This window comes from Rissa tridactyla, chromosome 1 (genome assembly GCF_028500815.1).
Source record: "Rissa tridactyla isolate bRisTri1 chromosome 1, bRisTri1.patW.cur.20221130, whole genome shotgun sequence".
In the NCBI taxonomy this organism is placed as follows: domain Eukaryota; kingdom Metazoa; phylum Chordata; class Aves; order Charadriiformes; family Laridae; genus Rissa; species Rissa tridactyla.
Genome location: NC_071466.1, coordinates 127,412,958 through 127,430,910, shown reverse-complemented (window position 1 = coordinate 127,430,910; position 17,953 = coordinate 127,412,958). Strand labels below are relative to the sequence as shown.

Here is a 17,953-nt window from a genome sequence, read left to right as displayed (position 1 = left end):
CTGCTGTGCAGCCCTGCTTGGCCTTACAACAGGATCGACTAGTTGGTTTGTCAGTGTGCCTGCTAGTCTTGGAGATGATTTCCAGTCAACGTGGTCTCTCTTTCTAAAAGCTAGCCTTCAGCCATGATCAGTGCATTTACAGTTACGTGTTCCCTGAGCTGAATCACCATGCATTTCACTTAATGCTGCCATTTAGCATTTAGGATTTAAGCTGCCATTTTCTTGTTATCCAGGGAAATCAGTCTGTGCTGTCTTATCTGAAAAATTGTGCCTGAGCCTGAGCTTTACAGGAGCTCCTGGGGCAATGGGCAGAAAGCACATGGCTGGAGATGCCGGTAAGGCCCATCAGGGCAATTTAGGGCTATGTAGTGCACTCAGACCCCTGGAGCAAGGTGAGCAGAATCTTTATTTCCTCCTTGTAATCATCATGGAAATGCAATTCTAAGTTGCAAATCACTTGTAAGTCCCCCTGTTGAGCCACAAAACATTTGAAGTTTGTGTTCTGTCATAAAGTACTTACAGCCTTTTGAATTTTTGGTCAGATTTGATTCAGTCATCATCTTTGTTTTTGTTTTTCTCAGAGTAAAGACAAAACCGTTTTCTTTTTTGCTGTTGAAGATGAATACAAGCCAATTGGTTTCATCTGTGTCCCTGGGCCTGTGCAGGCATTACAGTGGTCTCCACCTTCTCATGTGAGTAATGCATGTTTGTTTTCTTTCCCTCCCTACAGGGTTAAAATGTCATTTTGAAAGGAACTTCCAATGAAAATAGATGAAGATCCATGACCACCCTGGCCATGTTCTCTATAGACAATGCAAACGATGTTTTGCTACTTAGTTCTTCGTGCTGTTTCAGAATTACAGGTTCTGTATAGCTGTATCTCTGGTCCAGTCACTTTGGACGTATTTTGGACTTTGGATAATAAAGAGCAGAAACATACGCAAACCACAAAATTTTGCTCAGCTCTTTGAGTTCCTGCCTTGAAGAAACAAGCCCGTGCCTTAGCTTTTGGAAGGTCTTAGCCTTCTTTGATAAAAGAGTTATTTAAACATTATTGTCTGTGCCTCTTTCCCATGTTAAAACAGTCTTTTTCAAAGCTTTTGGTTGGAATTCAAACTGTGTGTTTGCAGTGTGTCAGTGACACATTCAAATAGTTTCTTGGTAATATTTAAAAAGTTTTATAAGGTTAGATTAACATCTGAAATTTGGTTGGTCCAATATTCTTATTTTTAAAGGAGACTGTTCATTATATTTAGACACTGACAAAGTGGCCAGCAAGATATGTTATACTGGTGCACAGGGGCAAAGTGTAGCTATTATTGCTTGTGCATGGGAACCGATAAAAACTGCATTGGCAAAAGAAGTCTTGCTGCTATGAACTCTATCTTACTGCAGAAATGACAGATCTTGATCTGACAGTTGCATTTTGAGTCCCTTCCTTAAGGACAAGGTACTCCTACTTACTAAAAAAGCACCCATCACGTCTTTGATATGTTAGGTTCCTTCTGAGTAATTTGTCTACTGGTATCAGGTCTCCACTGCTAGATATGAACACTTACTAAACATAGTACAAGCATCTGAGTGTTACATTACCTTTTTTCTCTTTAAAAAAACCACCTTGGTGATTAAATACTATACATTTAATGAATGCATTTGTAAGGCTGAGATTTTATAGACATAAAACCCATATAATTCTAGTTAAGGTTTCCATAGCAACTCTAATATGCCCCCTTTGTACATTTTTAGTGATGGGTCAGATAAAATAACCCTTTCTCTATTCTCCAGAATGCTTAAAAAATTGAAACTAAATACAGATTTGCCTTTTAAAATCTCAAAACACTAAATAATTATTACCCTTACCTCACCTATTCTTCCTAATTTAATATTTTAAAGCGCCTGGCAAGTACCAGCAAAGAACAAACAAACTCAAATCTAAATAGCATTTGGCAAGATTCTGAGCCCAGTCTTGAAGATATAAGGGATTCATTAGTATAGAAATGTATGAACTTTCAAACAATTATCAAAACAAAACCTCAGCTGCTAACTTTTGGGTCAGATCCGTCCTTTAATTTACCTAAACTACCAAAATATCATCATGCTGCTTCCAAGCTAGACGGTGTCAGAATGATAGCTGTTTTGTATATGGCAAGGACTTCTTCAATTCCTTAGCTTTGCCTGGGATACACAGTGTAAAAGAAGCTCACTGATTTCTGGTGTCCATTTAAAAGAGTCCATTTAAAAGTGTCCATTTAAATAAGAGCACAGTTAGAGTTAATGCCTTCTGGCTGGAGCTTGGCTTTGTGCCTATGCATCTTCTGACTAACTTTTTCACATTTCTCTCAATTCCATGTATATGTCTGCCCTATACTTGTGTTTTCTGTGGTTTTGTACAGGTGAAGAGCACACTGCTCATCCTTTGTGAGAATGGCTTTGCTCTCCAGGTTCCTGCCCCTCTTCCTGAGGAACATGATACAATGTCCACCTATCAAATAAAAAACCTGCCGATGCAGTACTTCCATTTTTATAGTATTAAATCCCGAATCAAGGTAAATAACCTTCCTGCAGAGGAATTACATGCTCTTCATGTTCCAGAGGACAAAACTACCCAAAAAGGTTTCTATTCTCTGTATTGCATCATAGAATTTTTTTGCTAAGCTTCTTGAAAGGGAAGGACAAATAGAGTCCATTTGTGTCTGAGTTTCAACGTTTGAAATTACAAGTTGTTGTTTGTTTACTCAAATAGAACACACATCACACTGAAAGCATGAGGTGCATTTTGATTAGAATTAAAAGATAGTATTAATGAAAGGGAAACGGTTTGGTAATTTGGTAATTTTCAGAAAAAATATGTTTCTTGTGGTTGATGGTAGCCCTGTAGGAAATCCCTGTGAACAGTAATAAAACAATCACGTGGTCACTTTGAGGCAAGCATGAAACATCTTTTTTTTTTCAGCAGTTATGTATTTATGATTTTTTAAAATGTTTTGATAACTTTAAAGGTGTGTTTTTATTTCTGAATGAGAACTAGCATTTTAGAAGATATGTGGGGCAAAGGAAAAGAGTTATGCCTGCTCTCAGCTGCAGTTAATTTTGTGAAATCAAAAAGCAAGCTGATGTTAAGGCTCAGGAGCAGAGCTCCAATGAGTAGGTTCTCAGTCACGTGTTCCATCCACTATAATCGAACAACCTCTCTGATTCTAATCTTAACCTGTGACTTCTCTGCTTTCTCTATTAACTGCTCCTGTCTTCTGAGTGGTGCATTACTGAATGTCAGGCAAAGCCTCATTTCTTGTTAAGACTAGGAGGAAGTCAGCTTTCAGGAGAAAGATTTCTTGGTGTTTTTTTCACAGGAAGAACCACAAGAATGATCACAAGGCTAATATACATATCTTAGGAAAGACTGAAAGAATGTGTGTGGAGGTTTGGAGGTTTGGGGGTTTTGGGTTGATTTTGTTTTGGTTTGGTTTTTTAAGTTAAAAGAGAAGAATATTGTTGGGAGACAATATAAATCTTTAAAAATAGAAAAAATTTATACAGAGAGAAAGAATATTAATTGCTCTATCTTTCCTCTAGGAATAGATCAATAATTAATAAATTGCAACAAGGATGTTTTAGATAAGATGTAACAAAAGATTTCTGACAGTAAGGATGGTGAAGCACTGAAATAGTTTACATAGGCTGTAGAGTCCCCATAGTGGACTTTTAAAGGGTAGATGAGACAAACATCAGCCGATAATATTTAAGGTTTAGCTGATTCTGCTTTTGGGCAAAAGAATGCTCCTTTGAGATACTTTCCAGACCTTTCTCTATGATTTGCTATCTAATATCTTCTTAGGAAGATCCTGGTTTAGAGAATATTTGATATTTGTTTATGCTAAAGTAGGCTTGAATGGAAAGGAGCTTTTAAAGGTTTTATAAATCTGCAAATGTCTTCCCTTCATTGTTCAGAAGAAGTAAAATCAGTTACTGCTGCTTTTTTTACTTTACATCAGTGATGGATTAGAACTCAGGAATCTTGAGTTCAGCTTTCCAGTGCTTTTCTTTCTCCTGGGCAGGCAAAGGACAGGGCTTAGGAGTTCTGCAGGAGTAATATGTGCTAATAGTGGTTGTTTTGGGGAATAATGTCTCTGAGGTTATGCTGAAGTCTGCTTCTCATGCAGAATGGTTTCTATTTCAAAGGACCATGAATTAAATTACTTTGGAGGAAGGAAATGGGGGCATTTCCACTGGAGACTACTGTGAAGTCTGGTTGATATCTGCTTAGTTGAAGGAAAAGAGATTTCTCTAGATACTCTGTATATATAATGCCAGGACCACCTTGGATTTCATTTATAAGACTCCTTCAGTCAGTAAAGCATGGAGTGCCTCAGTTTCATGTCTCCATATTTCTCTGCGTGTTGTAATAGCTGGAAGAGGAGATTGCACTGAGAGAGAAAAAAAAGCAGGAGAAGGAGAAAGCAAAGCTTGAATGGATAAAGCATCAACAGGAGATGGGAAAGGAGATAAAAGAAGAAGAAGAACCTGAAGAAGAACCCGAAGAAGAGCCATTGCCACCTCTCTACATACCAGAGGAGCCCAGTCCCATCCTCTGTGGCTTTTATTCATCACCAGGAAAATTTTGGCTTTCCTTGGTAAATTAATTTTTAGTTCATGTTGATGGGATTGCAAAATGCGGCAACCTTCCCTTCACGTCTGGGTGCCTTAGAAAACTGATTCTCTAGGCCATGGAATCCCCTTCATACTTGGTAGTTTCAGTGGTCTTTGTGAAATAAATCAGTAGCGTAACTCCGGTTCAGATTGTTCAGTAAGTTTCCAATAGGTATGCTTCTTGGTGATGCCTGAATGAGCACAAAGACTAAGCTGTTCCCTCACAAACAGACAGTAGAACCTTAACGTATTGGTAATTCCAATAATCACCTGTAATTCCATTGATCATGATAGATTTTTCTCTGTGGGTAAAAAGGACCTCTAGATGATTGGAAGTAACATTTTCTAACCTGTAGTAGACCCTTAAGAAAGGAAGAATTATTCTGAAAATTGCATTTACCTGGTCAGCTGCTTCAGTGTTCTTTTGTTACCATTTCTTTATTGTCCTCCTCAGGGTGGGTATGACTCAGGGTTCCTCTATCATTGTGAATTCTCCTCAAATGATGACCAAGACAACCCTGAAAACAGGCAAGATGAACCCTTTGAAGCGATTCCTATTGAGGGCACTGACAACAATCCCATCCACCGAATCTCCTTCAGGTAAAACATTGTAGTGTAACACTTAGCTTCATGATAAAGCTTGATGCAATTGAACTTGGAAAGAAAGAGGATACACTGCTTCGTCCTTTTTTTAATTGTGGGTCAACTGTAGTATGCAGGAACTATCTCAGGTTTTCCTGGCACCGAATTTCACTTAAAATTCCTAATGGACACAGTTGGGCACTGTGTCTAACAGAATAATTTTAAAAGCCCTTCAAAGATGAAAATGTCTGATATTTAATTAAGTACTGATTAGGACTCAAACATCCTAGGTTGTAGATCTCCAGGAGACCCATTAAAAGCCTCTGCAAATTGTGATCATCAGAACAGCTCTTCTTTTTGGTAATTAGCAAAGAGAGGACACAGTTAGCCCTCAAGGAGAACATATAGGGATCAGTCCATCCCTCTTGTGCAGAGGTAACAGGACGAATGAAAATGGTAAACTATTTTCAGACTCCTGATATTAGGTCCCCTGTAAGGCTAGGCATGATCTTCATCTAAGGAAGCAGGTTTAGTTCAGGCTTTACAGCTGGCTGCATTCACCACCATCCGTACTAGGTGGAGAGCAGGGAGGGACAACTGTTTTTCTAGCTCTTGGCGTCTGCTGCCCTGCACAACTCGGGGCTGAGACCAGTTCCATGATGCTCAGCCAGTGCTGGAGCATTCCTGAGCTGCTAGTTAGCTGCAAAAAAGTTTGTAGTAGTTTCACACATACTTTAAATGGTCCAAATACTTTGCTCCCAGCTTACAAACTTGGGAAGGCTACATTTATTCAGATAGATTAGCTCTTCTAAAGAAGTGTCATGTTTTGAGCTGAGACCTTACTTGTTTGAAGTTGCCTGTTATTACTGTTTCTTGTTGCTTATTTAACAGTACCAGCAGACTACTGATGTTCTGTGGGATGCAGAATGGCGCACTGCGTGTTTATCCTCTCCAAGAAGAAGGCCTCTCAGTGAATACCCTGAAGGAACACTGGTCCTTGAATGTACATGACAATGACTATGGCCAGATCCAGGGGATCTGTTCTAGTTATGATGATAGGTTTCTGATTACCTGTGGTGGAGATGGAAACATTTTTACTTTCAACGTCTTGTCTCCAGAGGATGTTCACAAAGAGCTAAAAGCCAAAATCCCCTCTCCTAGGGTAAGTCGCTACCCTTGTTCACTGAATTAGGCCTATTTACAATGAAACTACTGCAGGTGGAAAAAATCCAGTTCAATTACTTGGCATCATAGATCTTTCATAGCAAAAGCTGAGGTTTCCAAACAATTTGGAAGAAGAGCTCTTGCGAAACATTCTGTAATGAACAGGCACTGACTGGATTGTTCCATCTGCATGTTTTGTGTTTTTCTCCAAATAAACATAGTATGTGTTCTTCATATGTAATATTCTACTAGTCTTTCCCACTCAAATGTGAATCATGCACATTCCTAGAATGAAAGAACCACAAGGATTTGTCATATTTAATACCTGTCTTGGATTTAGTTCCAGTAAAGTGTGATTCTGCTCTGGATGGGGATTCTAGAAATAATGTTGGAGAATACCAAATGTATAGTTTCTTTGTGCATCTAGTACATTCATAGACAATTCAGAAGTTCGATTTTTTAAATTCACAAAATAGCGCAGTATGATCCTGATGCTGTTGCTCTTTCACTCTTGGACAGCATTACCAGTAATGATTTTACGGGTGTCCTGTAATCACAGTAGACCTCATCACCTTTATCACGTTTGAACCGATGACACAGGAACTCAATAACAATTCTACTGATAATACACAAGAAGAGGGAGTTGTCAACTCCCCCACTAAAATTGTTCAGACTTAATTGAATCATCCAAAATTAAACACATTTTAAAAAACTCTTGAGTGCTTGAATTACACAAATATAACTTGAAAGAAGCGGTGAGACCTGTTGAGTGAAGAAGCACTATCATGCACAATGAATTTTGGAGTAGATATACATTCAGTACAGTTTAAAAATCTTGAAAGTGTCAACATAAAACAAATTCAACTTTTAAATATTTTTAATATTAATTGGTAACTACATTTTGAAAGATGCTTGACAAGGGAAACAGAGAGCAAATTGTGATTTTGGTCATTTAGTTAAATTGTTCATGACTAGTTGGAATTCTTTACCAGTATCACAAGAATATATAGCACTAAGAATAGACTCAAAATTATTTTCTTAAACTAAGTGAATGATTGGAACCTGTTATATCAGAGCCTTATTAGCTCCAGTGTTACAAGTAGTATTAATATAGAATTATAAAGCACATATATACAGCTTTGTCATTTTGAGTATGTAAGTAGATCTATATAAAGATCTTTATGTTGAATTTCTATTGTTCAGACTAGCAACATTGCTTAATGACTATCCTAATAGAGTTTTTCCCTTATCAAAGTGTACCTTCATTAAGTATCTACTCTAGCTTTAAGTCACGTGGAAGATTTTAAAAATTCTGTCTTCATTAAATGTAATGGGATTCTTAGAGAATCAAATACAAATCCTCTGAAACTAATTGAGTTAAATTACAGATCAATTTAGTATGACTGTATTCACTGTAAGATGATAGGCCCCCCTCTTTTTTTAGAGCATAACTGCCTAGGGAAATGAGGCTTGTGTAACTGCAGTGTCCATCCATCTGTCATTATTCACGGCTAATAATTGTGAACCCATTATGCAGTCAGCAGAAGCAAACCAGATGAATTACACATGTAACTTGGAATTAGCCCAGGATATGTTGTCTCTTGTCAATGTGGCAGTGAGAGGAGACAAGAGAATTGGGTTTGGGGGGTAGTAGGGAAGCAAAGATATTATGGGACAGAATGAAGTTAGGGCAAGCAATGATGTAATGGTTAATGATGGGAAGGATGTAGGATTTGTGTTCTCTGTCCCTAAGAACTATGCTTCATTTGTTCTTTTACTCATAAACCAACTAAATTGCTTTTTGTTCTTGAAACATTAAAACTTGGTATTTAAGGCCCATAAAGCAATATTGATCATGAAGGTTTCTTTTGGTTTTGTTAGAGGCAATGGGAGCTCTGTCCTAATGTTTGTAAAAGCTTTATCGTCTGTTGAAACTATCATTGCTTGTTTAAAGGCAAGACAACATTTTTATTCCAGAGTGGTCTTGAGAAGGACAAGGCTGCTGAAGACATTGAGGATCCCAATGCCTACAAGTAAGAGATGTTTGGATAATGATGAAAGAGATTTTCGAGTGTTGGTAGCTCTTTCTTCAGACCGTGTATTTATTTTTGCCTCCTAAGAGGAGGGAGAAGTTGACTACCCTGAATTTGTATCATTTCCTTGTTACACACAAAGTTTTTTCAGCCTTTCCCTCTACTTCATCTACTTTTCTGTGGTAGTAATTCAAAGATGGTACTCTGAGACTTATTTAACTTCAGACTACAGAGACAACACAAGGTCAAGGTCAAAGCCCCATGATGTTAGGACTGTACAAATATACAGGAAGATGATTCCTTTTTAAATTACCTTCAGAGCCATTGAGTTGGCTGGGAGTTTAAGCCTGTCAAGGAAATCTAAAAGGTTACATAAACTGTAATCTTTCCTCTCTTCCATTGAGATAACACCATTTCCTTTTTCGTGTGTTTTCAGCATTGAGGAAGTCAAACAGAAAAAGGAGTATGAACGGGTAATGAAGGAAGCTGAAGGGAAAAAAAAAAAGAAAAGAGAGGAGTTAATTGCACTGAGGCATGAGTTCCTTTTTCTTCTTCAAAAGAACCAGGAGTTGCCCAAGCACATGCAGCTGCACAGAGAGGTACATCTGGTTTTTGAGAGTCATTTATATTTAGAGACACATTCTTGGTGAATGTTGCTACAAGATGTGTTGGGGCCAAAGATGTCCAACCCTTTGGACTAAGGTAGTTCTATGAATATATAATTTGATGGGACTTCTGAGTCACAGGTGATGATTTGTGCCATTTAAGAAGCATGTGAGAAAAATGTGGTTCTCTGCGGAGATCTCAATAGCTCCTGAAATAAAGGATTGTGTTGACGTGCATGGAAAACTGGCACCTGGGAAAAAATACCTATTACCAAAACCGAGCAGCCAAGATAATGTGATATTGGGTTTTTGTGTCTTTCTGCAGCAGTATGAGATGGACCGTAGGATCTTTGAGGAACTGGATAGGCAGACAGCACAGAGAATACAGTTGGTGCAAAAAGAGCTGGCTTGGGAGCGTGAGAAACAATTGATTGGACTACAGAAACTACGAAATCAGTAAGTACCACTTTTCTTCTACTTCTCCCTCTGACCTTGCATGGGCTTTATCATTTATGATGTTGTACCTGCCACGAGGAAAAAGAATGTGATTTCTTTTTTTTTTCCTCATATAGTAAATATTTTTTCTGTTCTGTTATGATTCTGTTCTTATTTTACTTGGAACATACACAAGAGTATATATTGATATTTGGGTGTAATTACTTCTTTTGAATCTTTGGTAAAAATTCAAATATGCAAATCAGGGAAGTAGTGTCATTCTGATTCACTTCTATATGAAGAAAATTAGGATTTGGTTTTTTTGAGACTAATTTTGCTTGGGTTTTTGCCAGTAAGTTCAGTAAGAACCAAGAACTCTTATTGGAACTTTGAAGAACAACCTATGAGATGAACTCCTGTTTTCAGGCATGTTGCGTGTCTGTCAGATGTTTTAACGTCACTGCTAACGCAATGTTCTCTATACAGTTTAAAATTATGAAATGAACTTTCTCAAGAATACAAGTTTAAGCACGAGGTGCATTTTGGGTTGGTTTTCTTAAATCTAAGTATATAGCAAAAGATGAATTCCTAAAAAAAAATACACAATAGAAATAATACATAATAACAAAAACATCTTTCCCAGTGTGTGACTGGGAAAAAGACTTTAACGAAAAAGTTTTTAATCAGTCCTTAATGGAAGACGAAAGATATTCTCATGAAGAACCTGGTGTAAGTTTCAATATTGAGAGTGGTGTTACTATGTTTATTCTCAAGCATTTCCATTCCTGGATTGGATAAAAGTCAATAGATAGTGTCAGATATCGTCATGCAATTACTTATTGACTTGTGAATTTGCATGTATTGATTGTATGTGCAATAAATAAATTACATTACTCATGTCCTTTGGGTCAAGGAAAAATGGTAGGTTGCACATAGTGACATCAGACAGTTTTGTCTAATTTGACTTTTCAGGTTTCGGGACTCACTGGAATTTGAAACTGTTGTTGTCCATGCTATTCAAAGCGATCATCAGATTTCCACCTACAGACTTCTAGCAATGTCTGAGAAATACTACCAAGAACGTCCATCATGGAAGAAGACAGTACTTAAAGGGGCATGGAAAGAAGCAGAAGAAAAGAAGATCATCAGAGAGACAAGGCGTATGCATAGGGCTAATGATGACCATTTCCGTTTTATCAGTAATATTGTTTCTGTCTTTCACTTCAGTTTGTTTTTCAGGAGTCCAAGCTAAAGAAATTATAATTTCTTTAGGTGTACAGGTAAAGAAATACAACTTTGGTATGCTTTTTTAGTACCTACATACATAGTAACACACATACATAGTTTTCCATGTTTAGGTCAATCTCGGCAATTGTCTGTCAATCCTGTGGGTAGAGCATGACGTAAAAGTCAAGTCAAAGAACATGAATACATTCGGAACATCCACTGCAGTGAAACTATACTGATCAACACTGGCTCTACAGGAGCCATCCCAGGTGGTTTGCAATAGTTGGGACTGCACTGTGCTGCGTGGTACTTACACCTTCACATTGTTACTTTTAGGTTCACATGGTAGAATTTTCGAGGGCGAGGCTGAAAAGCTGAAGACGTCAGAGGTCCAAAAGCCAACTGCACAGTATATAGAAAGCAAACGTGAGCAAATCAGAAGAATTGTTGAGAAATCTGACAAGGTGAAAGCTAAGATCATGAAGAGGAAGGCAGAGTGGGATGAATTGTGAGTCTTGGACTCTGTGCTCTTTTAGTTCTGCTTCTTGTCTGAGGTCAAGTAATGCTATTTAGATGTCATATGGCACTATAATCTCTCTACCTAGTTTTTTATATTCCTAATGGCTGTAATTAAAATGGTTGAGTTTTCATGTATCTGTGAGTCTCAAGAGAGCATTAAAATCTTGCAGTTAGTTTCTATTGTTCTTCTAAAATATTAAATAAATTGAATTCAGCAACGTATCTGCATCCTCAGATAGGGAGTAAAAAGGTGTCTAAATCAGTCATGACTGAGGGACACCTAGACTATTACAGTCGACTCTCAGTTAACCCTACCAGCACGACATAGAGCAGATGCTGTAACAGCTGAATGAAGTCAGTTGCGCTAACATCATGGCCATTATGTGAGTATTTGTGGTATGCCTTCACGCTCCATGCTGGTCTTTATCTTGAGAGGCAAGAAAGAGGGACAAGACATTTTTACTCATGAAAGTACAGAAGTTCTTCATTAGGAGATGAATGACAGGGAATGGGACCAATGTAGAGTCAGAGTGCAAGGATTTTTAAGGTTATTAAGTGTTTAACAATATAGAGTAGGATCAGGTATTCTGTGCTGCAGGCTTGTGGAGTGTTGACACATGGCTCCCTGAGGATGAGAGCATCATGTACTTTCTAAACCCAGAACTCAGTCCAAGTGTAGAGGTTTAATCTGTCCCATGGCAGAGCTCTGTTATAAAATGGGGTTTTTTTTGGGGGAAAAAACCCAAAATAAAACCCACAAAAAACCCAACTAACAAACCAAAACAAAAAAACCTAAGGTTTTTGTTCAAATGTGCAAAGATATTCTTCTCAAAGTAGCCATTGGTTCCTGAAAGCGATGTGTGTGATTCTTGATCCCTAGCTCACCTCCCAAGCCTTGCTGCAGAGATCAGAAGGTATGAAATGACCCTGTTTGTTCATCTGTACCAGTTCAGCTTTGTTTTGTACCTGCCAGATACAAAAGCAAACCTAGTGATGACTATGAGAATCCCAAGGATGTTGAGGACATCATAGAAACACAGGAAAATATGGGATGTTATGAGCTGAAGACTGCCAGTAATTACAGAGTCCCTGAACAGAAGTACATGAACACTGAGAAGAAGATGATGCAGCTTACATCCCTGGAAGTGTTGGTATGTAAACTGATTCATTGAAGTGTATATTTCCCCCTTTTTAGGGCAGAGAGGTTAGTGTATTAGTCACTGAAGAAATTTTTTGAAAGGAAATCAAAGTGGATGCAGGTGTGGTTCAGAGAGGCCTTGGAGGACAGACTGTCTTGAGTCAGGTTTAGTTTCAAATCAGCCTTTCTCTTGCGAACTGTTAGTGCTTCACCAGACTCAAACCTGAATCAATCCAAGATAACTCTCAGCTGGCTCTTTTTAAATGAGAGAGTTTACCTTTTCCAGTACTTCAGCAGGAACATTTGTCTTTTTGAATTCTTCAAAAAGTCTTATTACCTAGTAGCTGATATCCTTAAAACACTGAGCTAAATAACCCCTGCCATGAAATACATCTACAAAAACAGGGATGTGAGCAAGGACAGGTGTGTTTCTGGTGTGGCCTCTCCATATTTGCACTTTGGTAATCGCTGCTTCTGGGTACTAAGCATTGGAATCTTCCTGAGAAACCAGGTCTTTTGGAGCTGCCTTTCTGTGACAGGACTCCTACAGCTACCACACGTCTTTTAACCACAAAGACACAAGAAGCTCAAATGTGCATTATCTTTGTTGCTTCCCTTGTGACTTCTCATAGGAACTGTTTTTAATTTTATTTGGCTGCAGTGCCAGAGAGTGACATTACTTTAGCTAAAAGAACAATGAAGAAATGTATCTATTGAGCTTGGAACTGCCTAGTTGCTTTTTGGTAGGAAGGCTTATTTCTTACCCTGCTTACTGACAGAGAAGCCTCTTCTCTGTATGGTTTATCTTTTTCTGGCAAAGTGTAAGTTATACTCTTGAATCTTCTGGCCCTGAATCTTCTCCAGTCTTATCCTCATGAACTGGTTGCCTAATTGCAGGTACCTTCTTGGATGGGTCACTTTGATAGCAAGGTCTAAGCATTACAGAAGCAACACTACAGTCTCAGGGAATTTGTTGGATCATTTTAATCTCATGCTTGGGCTCCAGTACTTCATTGATGTTACCAGATACAAAGTGATTAATCTAACTCAGTAGGACAAGCCAATGCAAACAAAGGGAATAGTTCTTGTTATAAATTCCAGGTTTATACACACGAAGAATTACAGTTACTTCAGGTGGCTGGTGTATAGGGTTGCTTTCTTTTATAAAGATCAGAGAAGTTTCTGCCAAATACATTAATGTTAGATCACATTTGATTATTATTTCGTGTGAAAAGAGGAAATTAATAGTGTCTCTTTATCACAGAATCACTGACTGAAGTTGGAAGACACTTATGATGGTAATCTAGTCCAAACCCTCCGCTCAAGGAGGGCCATCTAGACTAGGTTGCCCAGGACTGCGGCCAGATGGCTTTTTAGTATTTCCAAGGATGGACACCCCACAACCTCACTGGGCAATCTATGCCAGTGCCCAGTCACCCTCACAGTAAAAAAGGGTTTCTTGATGATCAGAGAACCTCCTGTGTTTCAGTTTGTGTCCATCTCTTCTCGCTAGTAACTAGGCATTGCTAAAAAGAGCCTGGCTCCATCCTCTCTGCACCCTCCTTTCATGTATTTATATCCATTGATGAGATACCTGCCTGAGCCTTCTCTTCTCCAGGCTGAACAGTCCCAGCTCTCTCAGCCTTTCCTTATAGGAGAGATGCTCCAGTCCCCTAATCATCTTTGTGGCCCCTCACTGGACTGTCTCCAGTAGCACCATCTCTCTCTTGTACTGGGGAGCCCAGAACTGGACACATCACTCCAGATGTGACCTCACCACTGATGAGGAGGGATCACTTCTCTTGACCTGTGGCAACACTCCCTAATGCAGCCCAAGATAACATTAGCCCTCTTTGCCAGAAGGACACATTGCTGGCTCATGGTCCACTTTGTGTCCTCCAAGACCCCCAGGTTCTTTTCTGCAAAATTGCTCTCCAGTTGGGCAGTCCCCAGCAGGTACTGGCGCATGTTCCTCCCCAGATGCAGGAGTTTGCACTTCCACTTGTTGAACTTCATGAAGTTGCTGTCAGCCCATCTCTCCAGCCTGCCCCTCTGGATGGCAGCACAACTCTCTGGTGTATCAGCCACTCCTCCCAGCTTTGCATTATCAGCAGACTTGCTGAGGATACACTTTGCCCCATCATCTAGATAATGGTGTTGAACAGAATTATTATTACAGAGTTCTGAATATAGAATTATTACTGAGGTCTGCCTACAGGCCAAGCAAGATGCAAACAAGTTGTTACAAATAGGTTTTGCTGCACTGGGCTGTTTAATTCCCATCTCTGACATCTGATATAAGTGTCACTTTTCAGATCAGTGGATCTTCATCTTGAGTTGCAGAAAACTATTCAGCTGATGCCAACGTTTTCTGAGTTGGCTTCGGGACTCTGGACTGCTGAAAGACCTGGAGAGAATTTGTTTTGGAAATCTAGTGGCTTGTATGAAATCCAAAAGCACCTGACAGAATGTTACTTTCTTGTTTTTAATATTGTTATATACTATGCTTCAAAAATTGTTCCACTTCTAACCACCTGCAGTAGCTGTGATTTTAGCTTCACCATCACGTATAAAAGGCAAGAATCTCATCTGCCTTCCAGAATTTACATTTATGGAGAACTGCTGCACTGTCTTTGAGGTTATGTGAGGTAACAATGGGTTTGTTTCAATGACTATGTCAAAGAGGCCTAGATTTCTGTACAGCTGTGCATTTGGTAGCGTATATAGTAAATGTCCTCTTGGGTATGTTTCTTTTGTCTTGGGGATGGAAGCTTACTATACAAAATACTAAAAGAAATCTAATTTTCTTTTTGTTAGTGTATTAGTACTATATACTTGAAAAGAGGGCCATATATCAAAACTGAGATACTCTCTGTATTTAATGAGAGACAGCCCAAATGACTAAAGCTCTAAAACCCACAGCTTATTTTCACAGCCTCTGTCTGATTTCTGCACTGCTTCAACATCTCATGTCAAGGAACTCACAATCAAGTCAGAAACTGAGAGAATGGGGAAGCCTCATTTCCCTTCTTATACCTTTGCTGAAGGAGAGGGAGGGGTGGTTCCAAAGATTTTAAAGCCACAGACAGAAAGACAGCTGTTTAAAAATGCTCATGTGTGGAGATGGTACAGAAAAGAAAGCTAGTATGGAAAGAAGGAAAGTCAGTATGACAAGCCTGTTCACCATTACTTTTGTTGGGGAAGACTACGGACTATGTAAGTGTCCCAGGGGAATCCTACTAAAATTGCTTTTCCTTTGCAGATCCATAAGAAGAAAGTGAATATGAACAAAGAGATCATGTCTTTGCGGGATCTCAAGGTTTCTATTATTGATGAAATCAAATGTTTAGTGCAAGAATTGAAATCCATACAGGCAGCCTTGGATTTATCAGAATGCCTCCCTCTTCCCTTGATCCCTCAGTTACACCCAGATGAGGTTCCTGAAAAAAAATTTGAGTATGACAGTGACATCCTCCTGAAGTTCAAAGAGGAGCAGGAGGCCAAGGCAAAGCTCCAGGAACAATTGGAAGGGTCTCCTTCATCTCATGCACTTAGGCGTGGGTTTCTTCGAGCTCCTTCCATTAAAGAGACTGACCCTGTGGCACAGGTTGCAGGTGCACATCCAACGAAAACAGCATCATCTATGGTCACAGAGCAGCGAAAGGTTTTTGAGATTGAGAAGGCAGAGCCAACAGAAATGGAACTGGAAATTTTAAAGAGGGAGAAGATAAAAAATCTATACTTGCAGGAGACCTTGATTAAAAAGGTAGGTAATCAAAAGTTATTTTTTTCAGATTGAACAATCCCACTGCATCAGAAATAAAACCAACTCCTCTTCTCTCTCAGGATTGCAGCTACTCTTGCCTTTCCGAAGGCAAGAAAATGCTATCTGGTGCAAGTTTACAGTGTAAATCAGTATAAATCCCTAACTGTGGCTGTGTACTAACTATTATCACTTGAAAAACAGATCTTAGATTTCTTCTTGATTGTTCTATGAAACTATGAGCTTAGTAGCCAAAAAGGACATGTAAAATGTTAGAAGAGGAAAAAAAGGAGCATCACTACAACTTCGTATATTCACAATGTTCTCAGCTCTTAAATAACTGTAGTCCTGACCCTTTGGTCTCAAAAAATGATTATAGAATTAGAAAAGGTACAAAAGAGAGTAACCAAAATGCTTAGTCACAGAAAAGCTTCTTTAAAAGGCACATCTAAATGGATAAAGCATCTTTGTCCTGGAAAAGGGCAGCTGAAAGGGTTGTAGCAGAGGTGATAAAATTATGAATAACATAGAAAAGGAGGGTGGGAATCATCTCTTAAAAGAAGGAGAGATATCAAATCAAATGGTCATGTAGAAAGCTTGAAACATGCAAATGGAAATAGTTTTCCTGTCCAACAATAACTAAGCTTTGGAACTCAGCATTAGCATGTAGGGGAAGCTACAATGTGATAAAGTCTGGAAGAAAAATCCATTCAAAGCTGTTGAACACAAATATGCTGCTTCAAGCTCAGGATGTTGTTAAGTCAGAGTTTAGGAGGGTACAGAGGGGAGCCTGCCAGAGGTGTTCACTTGTTTGCTCCATTTCTTACCGTCTTTTCTCTAACTTCTGCTATTGGCCATTAACTCTTAGGTCTATCCCAGTACAGACAGCCTTGTGTTCATGTGTCTGAAGGTTTTGAGGAATATCCAAATGCTGCTGTGACCATTACATATATTTAAGTTAATGTTGGCAGCTGCTAATACTGATTTAACTGTAAATGTCTAAGAGAAGAGCCAGCAGGTATTCTCAAAGTAGTCTGTCAAGGCAGAAGACATATTTATTGCTACATCTGGGATTGTTACATGAACTACTTCAGGGCACTGTAAAACATTGTCTGAAGAGAATGTTTTTGCCTCCGTCTTCACTGGCAACCTCTCTTCCCACACCTCTCAAGTGGATGGACCACAAGACAGGGACTTGGGGAGTAAAGTCCCTCCCACTGTAAGAGAAGACCAGGTTCATGACCACCTGAGGAACCTGAACATATAGAAGTCTATGGGACCTGACAAGATGCATCCCAGAGTCCTGAGGGAATTGGCTGATGTAGTTACCAAGCCACTCTCCATGATATTTGAAAAGTCATGGCAGTCAGGTGAAGTCCCCCGTGAAAAGGGAAACATTCCACTGATTTTAAAAAAGGGTGGTAAGGAGGACCCTGGGAACTACCGACCTGTCAGACTCACCTCTGTGTCTGGGAACATCATGGAACAGATCCTCCTAGAAGTTATGCTAAGGCACGTGGAGGTCAGGGAGGTGATTTGAGACAGTCAGAATAGCTTCACCAAGGGGAAGCCCTGCCTGACCAACGTAGCTGAATTGGTTGGATGGTCACGTTCAAAGGGTAGTGGTCAATGGCTCAATGTCCAGACGGAGATCAGTGTTGAGTGGTGTCCCTCAGGGGTCCACTGTTGAATATCTTCATCAATGACACAGACAGTGGGATCGAGTGCACCCTCAGCAGATAATACCAAGCTGAGTGGTGTGGTTGACATGCCTGAGGGATGGGATGCCATCCAGAGGGACCTGGACAGGCTGGAGAAGTGGGCCTGTGTGAACATCATG

At 39.3% G+C, this 17,953-nt stretch overlaps 1 protein-coding gene across 1 annotated transcript in view; it reads left to right on the top strand.

Moving 5' to 3' along the window:
* Nucleotides 1-17,953, top strand: part of CFAP44 (cilia and flagella associated protein 44) — a 47,442-nt gene that overhangs the window by 19,678 nt on the left and 9,811 nt on the right. The window contains exons 15-26 of the mRNA XM_054213407.1: nt 582-692; nt 2,394-2,546; nt 4,407-4,631; nt 5,102-5,247; nt 6,121-6,391; nt 8,371-8,426; nt 8,863-9,025; nt 9,357-9,487; nt 10,439-10,626; nt 11,030-11,201; nt 12,186-12,363; nt 15,613-16,116. Coding sequence (XP_054069382.1) covers nt 582-692; nt 2,394-2,546; nt 4,407-4,631; nt 5,102-5,247; nt 6,121-6,391; nt 8,371-8,426; nt 8,863-9,025; nt 9,357-9,487; nt 10,439-10,626; nt 11,030-11,201; nt 12,186-12,363; nt 15,613-16,116 — 2,298 coding nt within the window. The remainder of the gene's footprint in view (nt 1-581; nt 693-2,393; nt 2,547-4,406; nt 4,632-5,101; nt 5,248-6,120; nt 6,392-8,370; nt 8,427-8,862; nt 9,026-9,356; nt 9,488-10,438; nt 10,627-11,029; nt 11,202-12,185; nt 12,364-15,612; nt 16,117-17,953) is intronic.